The 14,703-nt window shown below is 39.7% G+C and overlaps 1 protein-coding gene across 4 annotated transcripts in view; it reads right to left on the minus strand.

The window, feature by feature from the left end:
- Positions 1-13,107: 13,107 nt before the first annotated feature.
- Positions 13,108-14,703, minus strand: part of PNPLA8 (patatin like phospholipase domain containing 8) — a 40,065-nt gene continuing 38,469 nt past the window's right edge. For all 4 annotated transcript variants that reach the window (XM_063323167.1, XM_063323164.1, XM_063323165.1 and 1 more), the window contains one exon: positions 13,108-13,971. In XM_063323167.1, coding sequence (XP_063179237.1) covers positions 13,697-13,971 — 275 coding nt within the window. In that variant the 3' untranslated portion in view covers positions 13,108-13,696. The remainder of the gene's footprint in view (positions 13,972-14,703) is intronic.

Raw genomic sequence — 14,703 nt, forward strand, 5'->3', positions numbered from 1 at the left:
TTCAGATGACAGAGAAAAAGGGCAAAGTGGGCGAAAGAGTAAGGTCTACTCCCTTTCCCAACACGTGAGTATGAATTTTGATGGCATGTAGTAAGGCATAGAATGAAGGAAAGGTTTTGCTTGGAAAGCTGAGAAGAAGGAGAGGAAAATTTTGGTGAAAAATTACATCAGTTAAGTTCTTTTGCAGTTATACTTTAGTCTTGAACGAGAAAAATGCTCAAAGGGCTTTTCTAGTCTGCTTGCTTAAGATACACATTATTCTCTAAGTCTGTTGGACTTTCTAAGGATGAGGTTAGTTTTAAATTACAAACACATGATTACCTTAATGGCTTATGTTTGGATTTCTTGAAGCAGTTTAAGTGAGAAAATGTCTGGATAAATTGACTGTCTCTACTAGGTTCCCAGAGGAGAGACATCAGTTCATTGTCCTTGTAGCTTTCTGAAGCAGACAACAGTGAACGATCAATCAGCTTTATTTTGTTTCTGCATAACATATTTCCAAGATTCTCTTGTATCGGTCACCATATCGGGATAATGATATGTATTTTTAAAGTTCCAGAACACTATAATTACTTTAAATTGGAGGTTTCGCACTTGATGGGTTTTTTTATGTTAGTCCAAAATAACAAAGAAAAAATGATTTCTAACCCTGAAAACGTACAATTTCCAGAGGCAAAACACCCAGGGTAGGAGGAAAAGCAATACCTGCGCAGCCCATCACCTCAATAACAATGCATACGGTAATGGGGTATGTGACTATTCTCAGCTTTAACTGGCAGTGAGGTTAGTTAATAATTCATAGCGTCTGTCATAGTCCAAGCACCAAATGGCGTTTAGAGGATGTGATTGATGATCACTGCAATAGCTAATCACTAGCCCTTGGGGAAGCCTGGAAGAGGAGCTGAGATCCCCTGGGAATGTTCTGGTTGTGATGACCTCTAGGTATGAATTGGGAATTTAGAAGAGTTCAAGAAATCTGTCCCAGATGAATCAAATACCTCAAAGGACTCAGAAAAAAAAATTACTGAAAACATTTAATGTGGAACAGAACAAATTAATTAAAAACAATGCATTTGTGCATCACAAGAAATGTAATATATACATGTTTAAGAAAAGAAAGGAATTTTAAAATGAAAAGATGTGAACTTGTTCCAATGCTGACAGGTGACATCCTGTTGGAAATAATTTTCCCCATGTTTTTGAGATTAAATCGAGGTACGGTGAATTTGCAAAGGTCCTGTTGCATGTGCAGGTGGGAGCCTCAGCATAAACAGAAGGAAAACCTTTCTTTTATCCTCTCATTCCTAATGGGAAGTTCCACTGATGCATAAGCAGTTCTATTTAGTTTTACCATTCTGTGTCTAGCAGATGAGCTTCTGCCTGTGTTTTTGTATTATTTTTTTTTATCATATTCAACTCATGGTATATTGGCATAGCACCTCTCAGTAAAGCAACCGAATGCTTCATTATGTCCTCTTCTGCTTGATCTCCCCTAACCCCCTGCCCTTTGCTGCATAGTCCCTGAGCATCATTATTTTTCCATTCTTTTCTAGCAAGGGCATATAATTTTCCTTTTACAAACTGAAGGAAAGTGACACAGTTTCTGAGAAGAATACTGGAAATGAGTCTTCTCTGTCTCACTATTTACACTTTGCTGGAAGTTCTAGTACCACATCCATCAATTATCGTGAAGTTTGGGTGTCTTCCATCTATGTGCTGTACCTGACTAAAATAAATGAAAAACTGTAGTTAATTATGTATGACCCCTGTGTTCACAATTGCTTCTCGCTGGAAGTGAGACCTTTTCCAGTTTGCGTTTAAGATGGTCAGTCTTTCATTCTGTAACTACCCCTGCTCCTTCCAAAGTGCTCAGGCAGGGCTCGCGTTTAAAGGATAGTCGCTCGCCTCCTCCAATGCTGGAACCTGCTTCCCTGCTTGCTGTGATGCTGACTGCTACAAGAGTCCAGCAGTTTCCTCAGCTTAGGAGTTCCCTTGAATATTTTGAAAACTTGCAGAAGGAAATTAATATAGTTACCAGCTATATGCCCTCAAATCAGATGGCTGAAGTGAGCGAGCACAGACTATGCAATGTTCCGTCACCAACGGTGGTGTGAAGAAGTTTTCCTGGTTTGCTCAAACTGACTAATACCAACTGAATTCTTCATTTCTTTAATAATAAAGGCGGAGTGCAAGCAAGCCTAAAAAGGTAGAGCATGCAGTTTTGTTGCTCCTTGATGCTGTAATTCCCAACTGGTGACAAGCGATGTGGTCTGTTGGCTGGGACTGGCCCTCAACAGGTGTAGCTGGCAGACTCTGATGCTCACAGCTGGAGGCAAAGTGGGTCAACCAACCTCAGGAGAGGCGGTGGAAACCTTTGGATCTATGGAACTGATTCCCTGAGTTTTTAATCTAATACGGTCCCTGAAATGGAGCCATGAGAATGCCTGTACTCCTTGCAGGGAACTTTTAACTGGGTGTGGAGACATCCAGGTTTTTTTCTGTATGTGTGCAAGCACCTGTTTGCTATTTTCCACTACCATCGATCACAGAAACAGCTTTAAGTCTGAGTTCTCTCACATATTTAAATATGCTAAATAGCCATTTTATTTAGCACATTCAACAATAATTTGCATATTTGATATATGAATATCTGTAATCAATACACAAATGAAGTGGTGGCTTACTGTTTCAATCTGTGCCTTCAAGCCAAATAGATTCATCTGTCATCTAGACTTCTCTTCAAAACCATGGTGTACATGTTACCTTTGACATCAAACTTTGTTTTTTTCTGCTGACTTCCACTTATTTTCTGAAGTTATTTTTTGTTGTTGTGATTAAGGAGGAACCTTCTACTGTACCCAAAATCAATCCCGTGACACCATCTATGATCTTCTGTTATTTTAGCTATGTAATAATGAGTTTCTCATTTCTCCCATCATCTGTTGTTGTGAGAAACATTTGTGCACCACTGAAAGGTTTAGAAATGCTGTAACACTGACATTTTTGAGCTGGAGAGACAAGGCTATTGCTTTTTTTGCTGTAACACTTTTATCATTCTTTGTTCTATGGCACAAATTCAAGAAGTAACATGAAGACAGCTATCTTGGGCAAGTACACTCTTGTCCAGAAATAAACAGAGAGATAGATGAGCACAAAACCTGTTCTATAAGCCATTTAACAATTGTTTATAACAGCAGCATTAGGTTTCAAAATCAGGCATGTGATCATTAAAGATGGTACTTTACAACACAGCATTAGAGGTGCAGGTGCGTCAGAGGTCAAACCAGACAGGTAAGTCCACATGGCAGAGCTAAAAAATATAAAAAGTTCTTCAGAATGTGGAACAATGACATAGAAAAAAAATGATCTTTTCTGGGAAAGAGAAAGGGAAGATGTTGAAGCAGTACTCAGGTAGGAACTCGTACAGAAATGCTATCATACCTTTTGTCTCTAGGGAAGTAAACCTAGACCTTGATTCACAACAGCTATTGTTCTAGACCTTGAAAAAGAGATGAGAATAAGGCAAGATGACTTGTCTTGAGCAATTGTATGAAATCCTAGACGTCTTCGCAGAGATGTGGAAGAGTAGATGCAGCTGAGTGCACAGCTGAGTGCTTGCCACCAGCTACCGTGACATCTGGTTTTAGTAACGATAGAGACATATGCATAGAGATTAGAGATACACTGCTCTGACACATATACCCGAATAAAAGCTCAAAGATGTAAGATACTAACATTGAGCCTTCTGTGATCTGATTTCTTGACCTTCACAGTAGGTGACTGCAGACAAGAGGCTAACACTGAAATGTAGACTAGCTGTAGCAGGTATTGTTTAATTCAAGCTAAATGAAGGCTGCAGTGCTGTATCTCTATAAAGCTATTTGAGCATGTCTGCATCAGATTAGAAAATCAACTACATTCAATCATTTTCTAATCTGCTGTTTACTGTTGTGGAGAAGGGGTTTATGAGATGCAATGTGTTTGTTTTTACAAATACAGTCTGACAGGGTGACTTACCTTCTGAAGAAGCTCTTTATTCTTGTTTCTTTTTAGGTAACTAGGGAAGAAAAGCTGTCCAGGAACTGTCATGATAAAAAAAAGTACATACTTCTGAGCACCTAATTAGAAGTTCTGTTTGCTACTTTGTACAGGCTTTGGGTCTGCTTTGTGTAGTTTCAGATTCCTTCGTTGTCTTCCCTTAGCGTGCCTCTGGCAGCACCCATAATGCTCTGGGGCTGTGCAGAAAGACCCAGCTGATGCCCATGGGCCATGTTCCTCAAGGAACAAACTTTTACACTGCTGTTCAGATCACCTCCTCATGTGGTCTGCAGCGATTTCAGACTGCCAGTACATATTCCGTGCCACCTCCATGGTGCATGCTTTTTGCCCACATAGATAGCACATCTCTGCAAAAGCATGGCAGCACAGGTACATACTGGGACCAGTTATATTTTTCCACCACCAACAGGAGAGTGCCCTCTCATGTGATAGAAAACTTGCCATTTGGAATAGCAGCCTGCCTATCCCCATGTCACCCCATGATGATAGTCATACAAGTGGACTCAATCATCTGAAAGGTCCCTTCCTAGACAATTTTAAGTGGTGTGTAGGGTTATCAGAGCAGAATCCATGCTTTCCATTGGCTTGCTCAGGAAACGTGCCCCCTTCCTTGCACATCTGAAAACCTGCTCTAACAAACACCCCTCAGCCCAACACTGAATCTAGCTTGGGAACTTTGTTGTCTCATTGTACAGTAGATTTCTCTGTGACAGAAGGCTGGCATGGGAGTCTTCTTTCAAGGAACTGTCCTGGGCAGAAAAGAGAAGGCTTGGCACCAGCTCCATGCTACGAAAAACTGCCCATTTCAAAAACATCCCTACATGTCAGCTGGACACTAGATTCCAGGTGTGTCAAGGACGCTCTTGATAGAAAAGGTTATGAGAACAAGGTATCTACCTACTGTTAGGAGAGTTTATTTGTTGCGGGGACTCCACACTTCTGAAGTGCTTTTGCAAAGGAACTTACCATGGGGACCTTCTGCAGAGGGACCTCTTGACACTGCCAATCTTTCACAATGCCTTTAGGGTTTGGCAGTCAAAGCCCAGCTGTAAGCCAGACCTTTCAAAGTATTTTGGGGAGCTGAGAAGTAATCCTTTCCAGTGCTTTTAGTGACTTTGAGCTGACTGTGGACTATTGTGACCATGGAGTATTGTCTTCTGAGCCCTGGCTGCAAGAGCTTCTTTACAAGCAGCTATTGTGAGTGAGGAAAGCGAAGGCATTGTGTCCTGGACAGTGATAATGAACTAAGTCTCCCTCATTATCTCCAGAAGGAAAGAGAAGTATCTTTTTCTGTGTGGTTTGATTTTATAAAGGCCTGACTGGTCAGAGTGACTACTAAGATGACATGGCTACAACTCTAATGTGGAGGAAGAGAATATCGGCTGAATAACCGATTGCTGCCCCGGTACGGCTGCCGCGGTCTCCCGTGCCAATGGGGGCCGTTTGCAGAACGACCGGGTGACCATGCAGCAGAATCTGCGTGGCAGTAATGCTGCTTTCTGGGTCTGCCACCCTGACATTGCCTTCCAATCGCTTATACCAGTCGCTGACTGAAGTCGGTAGCAACTCCTCAGTTTTGATCTAATCCATGCCAGATATATTCAGTTCTGGAAACTAGTCTCTTTTTTAATAGTATTTGTTTTAATACAATGTGCCTGCTGTAAATGTATCGGTTTGAAAAGAGATGAGGTTTACCTGAGAGGCTGCAGCGTGGTCAGCCCTGCACAACAGATGAGAAAAAGCTTTCCTTTTCTCAAAGACAATCTGAAGTGAATGCACTCTACGGGCATAAAATACGTAGGAAGAGCATCATGCTGGAAATATTTTGTCTTGTTTTTTTTTCTTTACTATCTCTAATATATACAACCATTTATATATTTGTATCTCTGAACCCACGCGATAAACAGCTGTCCAGAGCACGTTTGCTTCCTGACAATCTCATCCTTACTGACCTGTAGCTCTTCCCAAGGATTTATGACGTATGTAGTGCAAATTACTTAAAACTCAGTCTGCTATAGAAATATTATTGTCTTTCCTGCTGTATTCATACCCAGATCTGTCTAAATATTGTTCAGACCTGCTTGGTGATGGTTTGAAATCTAATATTTAGCAAGAAATATACCAGCTAGAATGGACACAATGCATTGAAGTTATGAAATGCTTATGTCTTAGTAGACTCCGAAAAAGTAATGCTTTGAAGTCAGATTTAGTAGTGCCAATGGTTTGTCCTTTGACTCCACATTTTAGGCAGTACCTGAGACATCTGCCTTTCCTTGTAAGAGGACAGAAATATTCTCTACTCGACCTTTAAACTTCCAAATATTTCTGCTTTTTTACTCTACAATATATGTCTCGTTGTTTCATTGTTAGAAGTGTTCCATGACTGCCTGACTTGCCCGCCTGGAAGTGTGTTCAAATGAGGTGTACAGAAGGACAGGACCGGACCATATTTCTGATTTCTACAGAGCAGCCAGTGCAGAAGCATCGAACAGCAGTTTTTCTGAAATTATGCCCAAAAGTGGACACAGATGAGGTTTTTAATAAATTACTTCTGGGAGTTTGCTATCAAAATTTTGAGACATTCTGGAAGACTGTTTCCCTGTAATACTTACTGTGATGATCTGTCGTGGTTTTGGCCGGACTGGCCGATCAGAACGACAGATGGCCCTCCCCGCCCTCTCTCCAAAGAGAGGAGAGGAAGAGATAAGGAGATTTACGAGTTTAGAAAAAGAACTGAACTACTTTAATGAAAATAATAACAAATAAGGAAATAGTAAATAATAATAGAATAATAAAAATAAAGAAAAAAGTATACAATATATACAAAGCTGTATCCAGCTCCTAGGATGACGATCGCATCACCAGCAGACACAGGGAATGTCCCAGACTGGAGTCAGCGACGGACAGGAGGTGAATTCTGGATCCGGAGTCAGGAATGCTCGTATTGGGATCAAAGGCAGATGAACAGACAGGGTACTCCTTGCACGTCGGCCATTGAGGAAAGAAACTTGAGTCTTTGATGCCTCAGCTTTTATACTGAGCGTGATGCCGAACGGATGGAATACCCTGTTGGTCAGTTTTGGGTCACCTGTCCTCTCCGCTCCTCCCTGCAGGTGGGACCCCTCTACGCTTCTCCGCTTCCTACCCTCTAACGGGGCAAATAACGAAATTAGCTGACCTTGGTTGTTATAGCAATAAGTCTACGCAAGAGCCTCTGTGCATACCATTCCTTGGTATAATCAGGTCTTATCACTCCGAGAGTGAACAGGGTCTGAACAATACGCTGTTAATTTCAGACTTTAGTCAGTTAGAAGAGGCCCAGCTAAAAAGTAAAATTACAAAACAGAAAATTGGTTCGTTTTACCTCAAACCAGGACGTGATTATTACCTTATTCAATTATGAAACAATGGTGTGAGCACAAAAATCTGTTCCTTCCCAGTTTACAAGGTTTTGAAAATGAAAAAAAAGTTTTAAAATGCTATATTCATAAGTTTGCTGAACTCAGCATTGCAATTTAATGGTATTAGTAATCTGTCCAGATTGTCTCTCTGTTTTTACAAGAAAATACTGTATTACAGCTTCTTCCTGAAAGGTAAAGGTTTCAAAATGCTATTGTGTATTTTTTATGCTATGGCAACTGTATGGTAAAATAGGCATTGATGATATCGTTACAAGAAAAGTATAAATTAAATGAAATTGTAAATAAAAAGCAAAACTGCATTGCTACTGAAGATTAAACATGAATTACCAGGGATATAAGTACTGGCATGTTTCAGTCCTTGTTTCATTTTTATATTATGCTGAAAATTGCTAATGGTTCTCCCTTACTGAAGTCTACCAGTTTTATTAAAATAATAGAATTGTCCTTGTTAAATCTTGAAGAAAAAACAATTAAAACATTGTTTTGTAGCCACTCTCATAGTGCATTATAGAACCCCATTCATGAGCTCAGTTTCTAAAACATACACTAAACCAGATAATTTTGCTTTGTTAATTCTCTGTGTAGCTTTCTGTAATCTTGTTTTCTTGCTAAATTCATTTCTGGCCAGTTTGAGCACCTTTGGTTTTATGCAAGTGTTGTCCTTTAGCTTTCTATCTTTTCCTTCTTGAACTATTTTTAAACAGCATCAAGTACCCTCCTTCCAGCCCTTGTTCTGTTAGACGAAACAAACCACGCTCTCTTAAATCTTCCCTTTGGCAGCCCTTCTTTGCATCTGTTTTAGTCTGAATATCTCTTTCTCTAAGAGCAGTGACCAAAACTATAATTATATTCAACTGTTGCCGCCTGTGCCTTGTGCAACAGAATCGGTATCTTCATATCGCTGCTGGAATGGACACTGACAGGAAATACCCTAAAATCAGCGATCACGCTTCAATATTTAAAAGTTTTATTTTCATTCCTTTGGTAGTGAAACCTCCTTCAATTAAAATCTCCTTCTACATAGATCATTAGAAGAGGCTTTTTCTCTTTCTAACTTTGCATAAAGGGAGATTATTTCATGTCTATAGCTTTTAATTTCCTGGTCTGGACTCTCGCTTCCTTTCAAAATCAGAGCAAGGACATTATGTCAATTGTGCAAAGATTTGACATTATCACCGTACTGGGTCTGTCGGAGATGGAGTTCATTTTCCCCACAGCAGCCCTATCCTGGTAGCTAGAAAGGTGTTGGTAACACACCGGCGTTTTGGCTGAGCAGCACTCGCGCAGCGTCAAGGCTCTCTCCAGCCTTCCCCCCTCGCCAGCAGGCTGGGGGTGGGCAAGATCTTGGGAGGGGACACAGCCAGGACGGCTGACCCAAACTGACCAAAGGGATATTCCATACCATACGATGTCTGCTCAGCAATAAAAGCTAAGAGAAAGGAGGAGTGGGGGGGGCATTCGTTATTATGACAGCTGTCTTCCAGAGCGAGCACTCTGGAAGTCCTACTTCCAGGATGGCTGGACATTGCCTGCTGATGGGAAGTAGAGAATAAATCTTTTGTTTTCCTTTGCTTCCGCATATGGCCTTTGCTTTTGCTTTATTGCGCTGCCTTTATCTTGACCCCCAAGTTTTTTTCCATCTTATTTTCTCCCCCCGCTGTCCTGCTGAGGAGGGGAGTGACAAAGCAGCTCGGTGGGCACCTGGCGTCCAGCCAAGGTCAACCCACCACCATCACGTTCTAAACCAGAGCATGAACTTCCCAATTTTCTTTCCCGGATGCAAACCTGCCACATCTCAAATGGGAACACTCATCTGGGTAGATAAACCTTGTTGTCTTCTCTGACTTGATGAGTAACCTGGAATGGTTATCTGCGATCTTCTTGCGATTTCTTATCCTAGATTGAAAATTCATATTGATTTCTCATTCTTTCAGGTTTCTTCACATTTTCCTGGCCAAGGCATTCTCTGGTGCATCGATACGCATCCTGGTTTTTGTAGCTGTGACTGCTGCCTCCATTTGAGTCTGTTAATTGGATAACCGCACAGCATTCCCAAGGGTACTTCTTCAAAGCAGGGTTCCTTTAACGTCATGTTCTGCATTAGATTATTCCTTCTGCCATTGTCGATTTTACATTTTCATTCCTCAGAGGCGCTTTTTTTCATTCTAGCCTATTTTATTCTCAAATTCATGCTGCACTGAAATCCTATGGTTCAAAATATTCATGATCCCTCCTAGATTCACCTGTGAAGAGAATTACCATGTTCTTCAATCCATTCAAATGATTAATTAAAATGTACTAGATTTTTACCCAGCACTAATCCCGCTGTTCCCTATCAATAACCCCCCTTAATTTCAAATTCTTTTTCCTTACTTAGCCAGTCCTGATTCCTCCTACGGTTCTCCTTATTCCATTTGCTTCTATTAAAGTATGATGTGGGATTCCACATGTAACGCCTCAATAAACTTCCCGAAAATAGTTTTCCTTTACACACAGTGCTGTAGGAACACATCCACAATACTTGTGATTCCTTGCAAACTGCTAATGGATTTTTTTTTTTAAGTAACTAAAACCCAATTACCGCTAGAGTGATGAAACTGTTGCGCCTGCACATTTTAAAGTGGTATAGGGGAGAGCAAACTCCTAATTAGTGCCTGACAGACAGCGCAGCACTTGCAACACTGAGGATCAAAGAGTGCCATTTGAAAGGATTCAATACATGCATCTTTTGAATTTATACACACAGTGGCCTAAAACAGTCTGAATTAATTACTTTATAGCTCAACTCAGTTCCATGTGTACTTTTAAAAGCCACACCTAAGAAAAGATACTGTTACAGCAATAAAGAAGAGGAAAAAGGGTGAATGAAGATAAGATAGCAGCTTCCAGCAAAAACAGCGTAATCACAAATCCTGATCGATCTTGCCCTAACTGAAACAAACTCCTCCCTCTCCTCGAGACAGCAATATGTAAAAAATTAGCAATACGTTTAAACGGAATCAGAATACTTTCACAGAAAGAACTGATTTAAAATGCAGCCTTTTCTTCTTGCTCTTTATACGTAGCCTTGACCTCATTGGTTTAAGAGCTATGATTTTTTTTACCCTCTGTAGTCACAAGAGTGAACCGGTGTTTCACGAGAGATTTACCCAGTGCTGTTGCCATCACTTATCTCTACGTGCATGCGCTCTATCTCAAATATTACTGTTTATGCAACTCAGAACCAAACCTCCTTTAATGCAAACCAAAGATTAAAATCAAGCTTTGCAGAGGTCTAACGTGAAGCCCAGGCACTTCCCACATCCCAGTTTGTGGCATGAAGCCACACACACTGGGATTCCGCAGAGAGGAAGCAACCAGCTGCAAGTACCATTTTACAGGTACCCTTTTGAAGGAGGCAAAACAGCACTTGCTTTCGCTCCTGTGAGCTGATTAAATGCATTTGTGTGTATCCACTTGGAAAGGCCACCTCAAGTAACATGGAGACAACATAGATGGCTTGGCAAGCATATTGTAATTTCTTAAATATGGGATCTAAAAAGGCTGCCAATTAGCTGCACTCATCAGCCTACAATATGTTTAATGTCGTCTGGAAGGCGGATTAGAAAAGCCAAGGCTCTTTACAAAATGACTGTTGTTTCAACAGAGCTGTAGTGGAAGCTTTGTAGGCAGCTCATAAAGAACTAGAAAAAACCCTGATATTCAAATAAAGCTAGTTCGAGATATTCTGTCCTCGTTCAAAAGATGGATAGCTTTCCTGGTTTACATCCTCTAACCAACTCCTAATACAATGTTAAATTTATCCGTGAAAAGAGTACAGAGTACTTGGGAGAACTTCTCAATGAAGAAAAATTCTTGCATTCTGGCAAACAGAAACAACATTCCACCTGCAAAGCCCAGTTCAGTATATGCACTTACCCCACTGTCTGAAAATTAGTAACTCACAGGTTTTATTTGTATAAAAATTAAGTGGAAATGTTATTACTTTGTTCACTACAGGTAAGCATTGTCTGAATTAAATGCTCATCCCAAAAAGCTACAACTGGAGACTTATGAATTCAGAATAATGCCTTCGATAGCCTTATGGATGATGCCGTGACTTTGCTCTTTCCCAGGGGAAGGAGTGTATTATGTATGTTGTTACACGAGACTATCCTATATTGTCTATTTTGATTTAGGATGCTGGCAACACAGTTCAACTCTAGACAAGGTCCCTTGATCAGAATAAGGTTGACATTTCTTTTGTATATGTTTAAACTAATGGGAAAGGCTTGTTCTCTTGTGATTCTTAACTCAGTTCTTAGTAACTGGAAGGAAGAAGGGAAGTTGTATAAAGTGCAGTGGCACCAAGACTATAACACTTTCCTTTTTAATATTTTTATTGCCCTTTTTATTGCCCACTTTTCGTGTTTGTAGTTTAAAAACAAAAAGGGAACGAATAACATGCGTTCTTTCACTTACCTTTAAATTGCTGTAGCTTTTTAACTTTTCTTTCTCTCTGTTTCTCCTCTTTTCCCTTCCTCATGTAGTGAATGACAAAGGCTTCTTTAGTCCTTGTGCACCTAGAGTTTGTTTGCATTAGGAACAATTTAAAATATGTGAAGGCTACAGCTTATGTCCCACTGACACTTACTAGCTTCACTAGCAAAAACAAGCCAGAGAACTGCAGGAGCACCATAAAAGTCTGGATATCCGAGTAAAACGACACAGGTGAAAATACATCAGACTGAAAAAAGACCAGCCCAAATACAATGTTTTCTTGCACAGTCACAGAACACGGTGTAGCCAGGGCTAAGATAACGAAGGATCTCAGCTGTCTTCCTCAAAGTTCCTTTCCTAGAGGCAGCCTAATAACACTCTCAATGTTTCAAGACAAGTACAGAAGGTGACTATCAAAGCAAATGTTATTTTTGGTAGATAGTGCAATGACAGGTGATTAGTCCTGAAAGGCAGAGTGACAAATGCACTGTTCTTTGGTGAAATTGGACATTTTATCTACTGCGTGAAACATGCATTTTATCGAGCAGGTATTTTCATGCACTGCAGCACTCTACTAAGAGGCAAAAACTCACCCAGAAACCTGTCAAGCAATCTTACTAATGCTAACATGCCCGGTGTGTGACAGCAGCTGTGTCTAACTCAAATTCCGCTGCAGTCACACTGGAAGAACTCACGTGTACCTTCCTGGTGTTGAAAATGCTGTTTCACCGATGTGCTGTATCGTCAGAGCTTACCACACCACCCTTCTCCACATTGGCAGAAAGTTGCAAAGGAAGGAGGAGCAAGATCATAGCAAGGTCTAAACGTAACTTCGCAACTCTAAAGTAATTTCAGGAGGATGCATATATGATAGTTAAGACAAAACAAAATGCATAATTTATTATTTCATATATCAAATGCTAATTTTTTCTTGACAAGAGACACCCGAAGTTTAGCATCCAAAACTGAAGCTTCTAGAATAAGCTGCCGATTCACTTAAGTGAACTATTTCAATATTTTATTTTCTTTATCCTGGGACAGGAACAGCTGCTCAAGTGAAGTTTTGGGTCTTGGGATTATTTTCAAATAATGAATGAACCAATTTGAAGTTATCCCGATGAAAACAATAAGCAGCAAGTCCTAAAAATCAGTTCATTTTGATAATTTAATATGCCATTTGTAGTCATCCAAACATCTTAATACTGTTATGTACAAAACCCACTGAAATAAAAAAAAAAAAGAATTTAAATGTTATCTTTCAAATGTAAAAGTGCAATTAACACAGGCAACATTTTTGTAAGAACACTGGATTTCTATTAAATTCACTGTCTATGTAAGAGCCTAACAAGTACACTGCCTACACTAAAGTGAATGAGGATTTTATTTTTTGTTAATTTTGAATAAGCCTGGTAGTTGATAAATAAAGTTTTACTGCCACCATAATTATGGTACATACATCCAAAAATGCATAGCACAATTGTTTTCATAGTTTTCAGTTTTACTGACTTTAACAAAGTAGAGCAACAGTAAGATCCGTAAAGTTCAAAAAATAATTAACACCATAAAACCTCGTATCAAGTAAGTGTGCACAAAACAGCCACCCTGAATTCCTTTCTCCAGAATTCCGACAGCTTTCCAAAGATGTCATTTACTCCCAATAAACACTCTTCCTTTACAGTACTGAATGTATTTTCTGGTACAAGATTTACATTTATGATCTTTCATGCATTACATATTCACAATTTGGAAAGAAATGGAAAGCCTTCATACATGTCAGCCTTTAATCTTATCCAGTCCTGAAGTCTCTGCAAAGTTGTTTTTTCTTGTGTTAATATTTTTGCAGCTTTTCTCAGTTTTTCTTCATTTCGTTCTAAATAACGAATTCCATCTGTCTGCAGCTGATTGAGTTTCTCTTTACGACTTTCATCCAGAGGTATGTCTTCATTCATAAGGGGGTTAAATCTGAAGTAAGTATCTGGAGGTAACAGCGCATCCAGCATGGTGTGAACTTCTGTATTGAAAACAAATGAAGGCAAGTGTTACATTTACGTGAGACAGACAAACAGTCCTCCTGTCTCTGAACAACAAGTGAGATCTTGCTCTGGAGTGACGCAGCGAGGGTAAATACGCGCACCTTTGCTGAGCAGAGCTGCCTTATCAAAACCCCTTTCTCATTAGAAGGTTTGCAAATGACTCTGTAGCTCTGTTTACTCTGGAAAAACTTCACCTTTTATTCTAAGACGACCTCACTGGTATGACAGTTGGCAAGGTTTTGCAGCCATTCAGATTTTTAATTACACATATATTCCATTCCTTTGCAAATGAGAGTGCGTTCTTAAGAGCAGGAATGTTCCTTACATACTCCCGATTCAGGATATCCATGATTTGTTACACTCAGTCCTAATGGAAGTAGGTGTTACGAAACCAATAGCTACATACTCTTCTCTAATCTCAAGGACTGCGGTGAGAGAGATTAGGTTTAAAGCTTTCTTTTGTTTGCGACTAATTCATTTTTTTACATATAACTAGAGATTTTTGGTTTGAATTTAACATTCATTTAAAGCGTTCATGTTAAACCGTAACAGTTCAGTTAACTAGTACAATAATAAACTGGCTATGTGATGTATTTGTAGGTTCCTCTTCTCTTTCTTTTTTTCTCTCTTTTATAAACCATTTTGTCTCTCCTTTTAGATTTCTTTTCTATTTGTTGGCTTCCTTAAAATTCCATTATTTCTTTAATCTT

Source organism: Chroicocephalus ridibundus, chromosome 1 (assembly GCF_963924245.1).
Source record: "Chroicocephalus ridibundus chromosome 1, bChrRid1.1, whole genome shotgun sequence".
Taxonomy (NCBI): domain Eukaryota; kingdom Metazoa; phylum Chordata; class Aves; order Charadriiformes; family Laridae; genus Chroicocephalus; species Chroicocephalus ridibundus.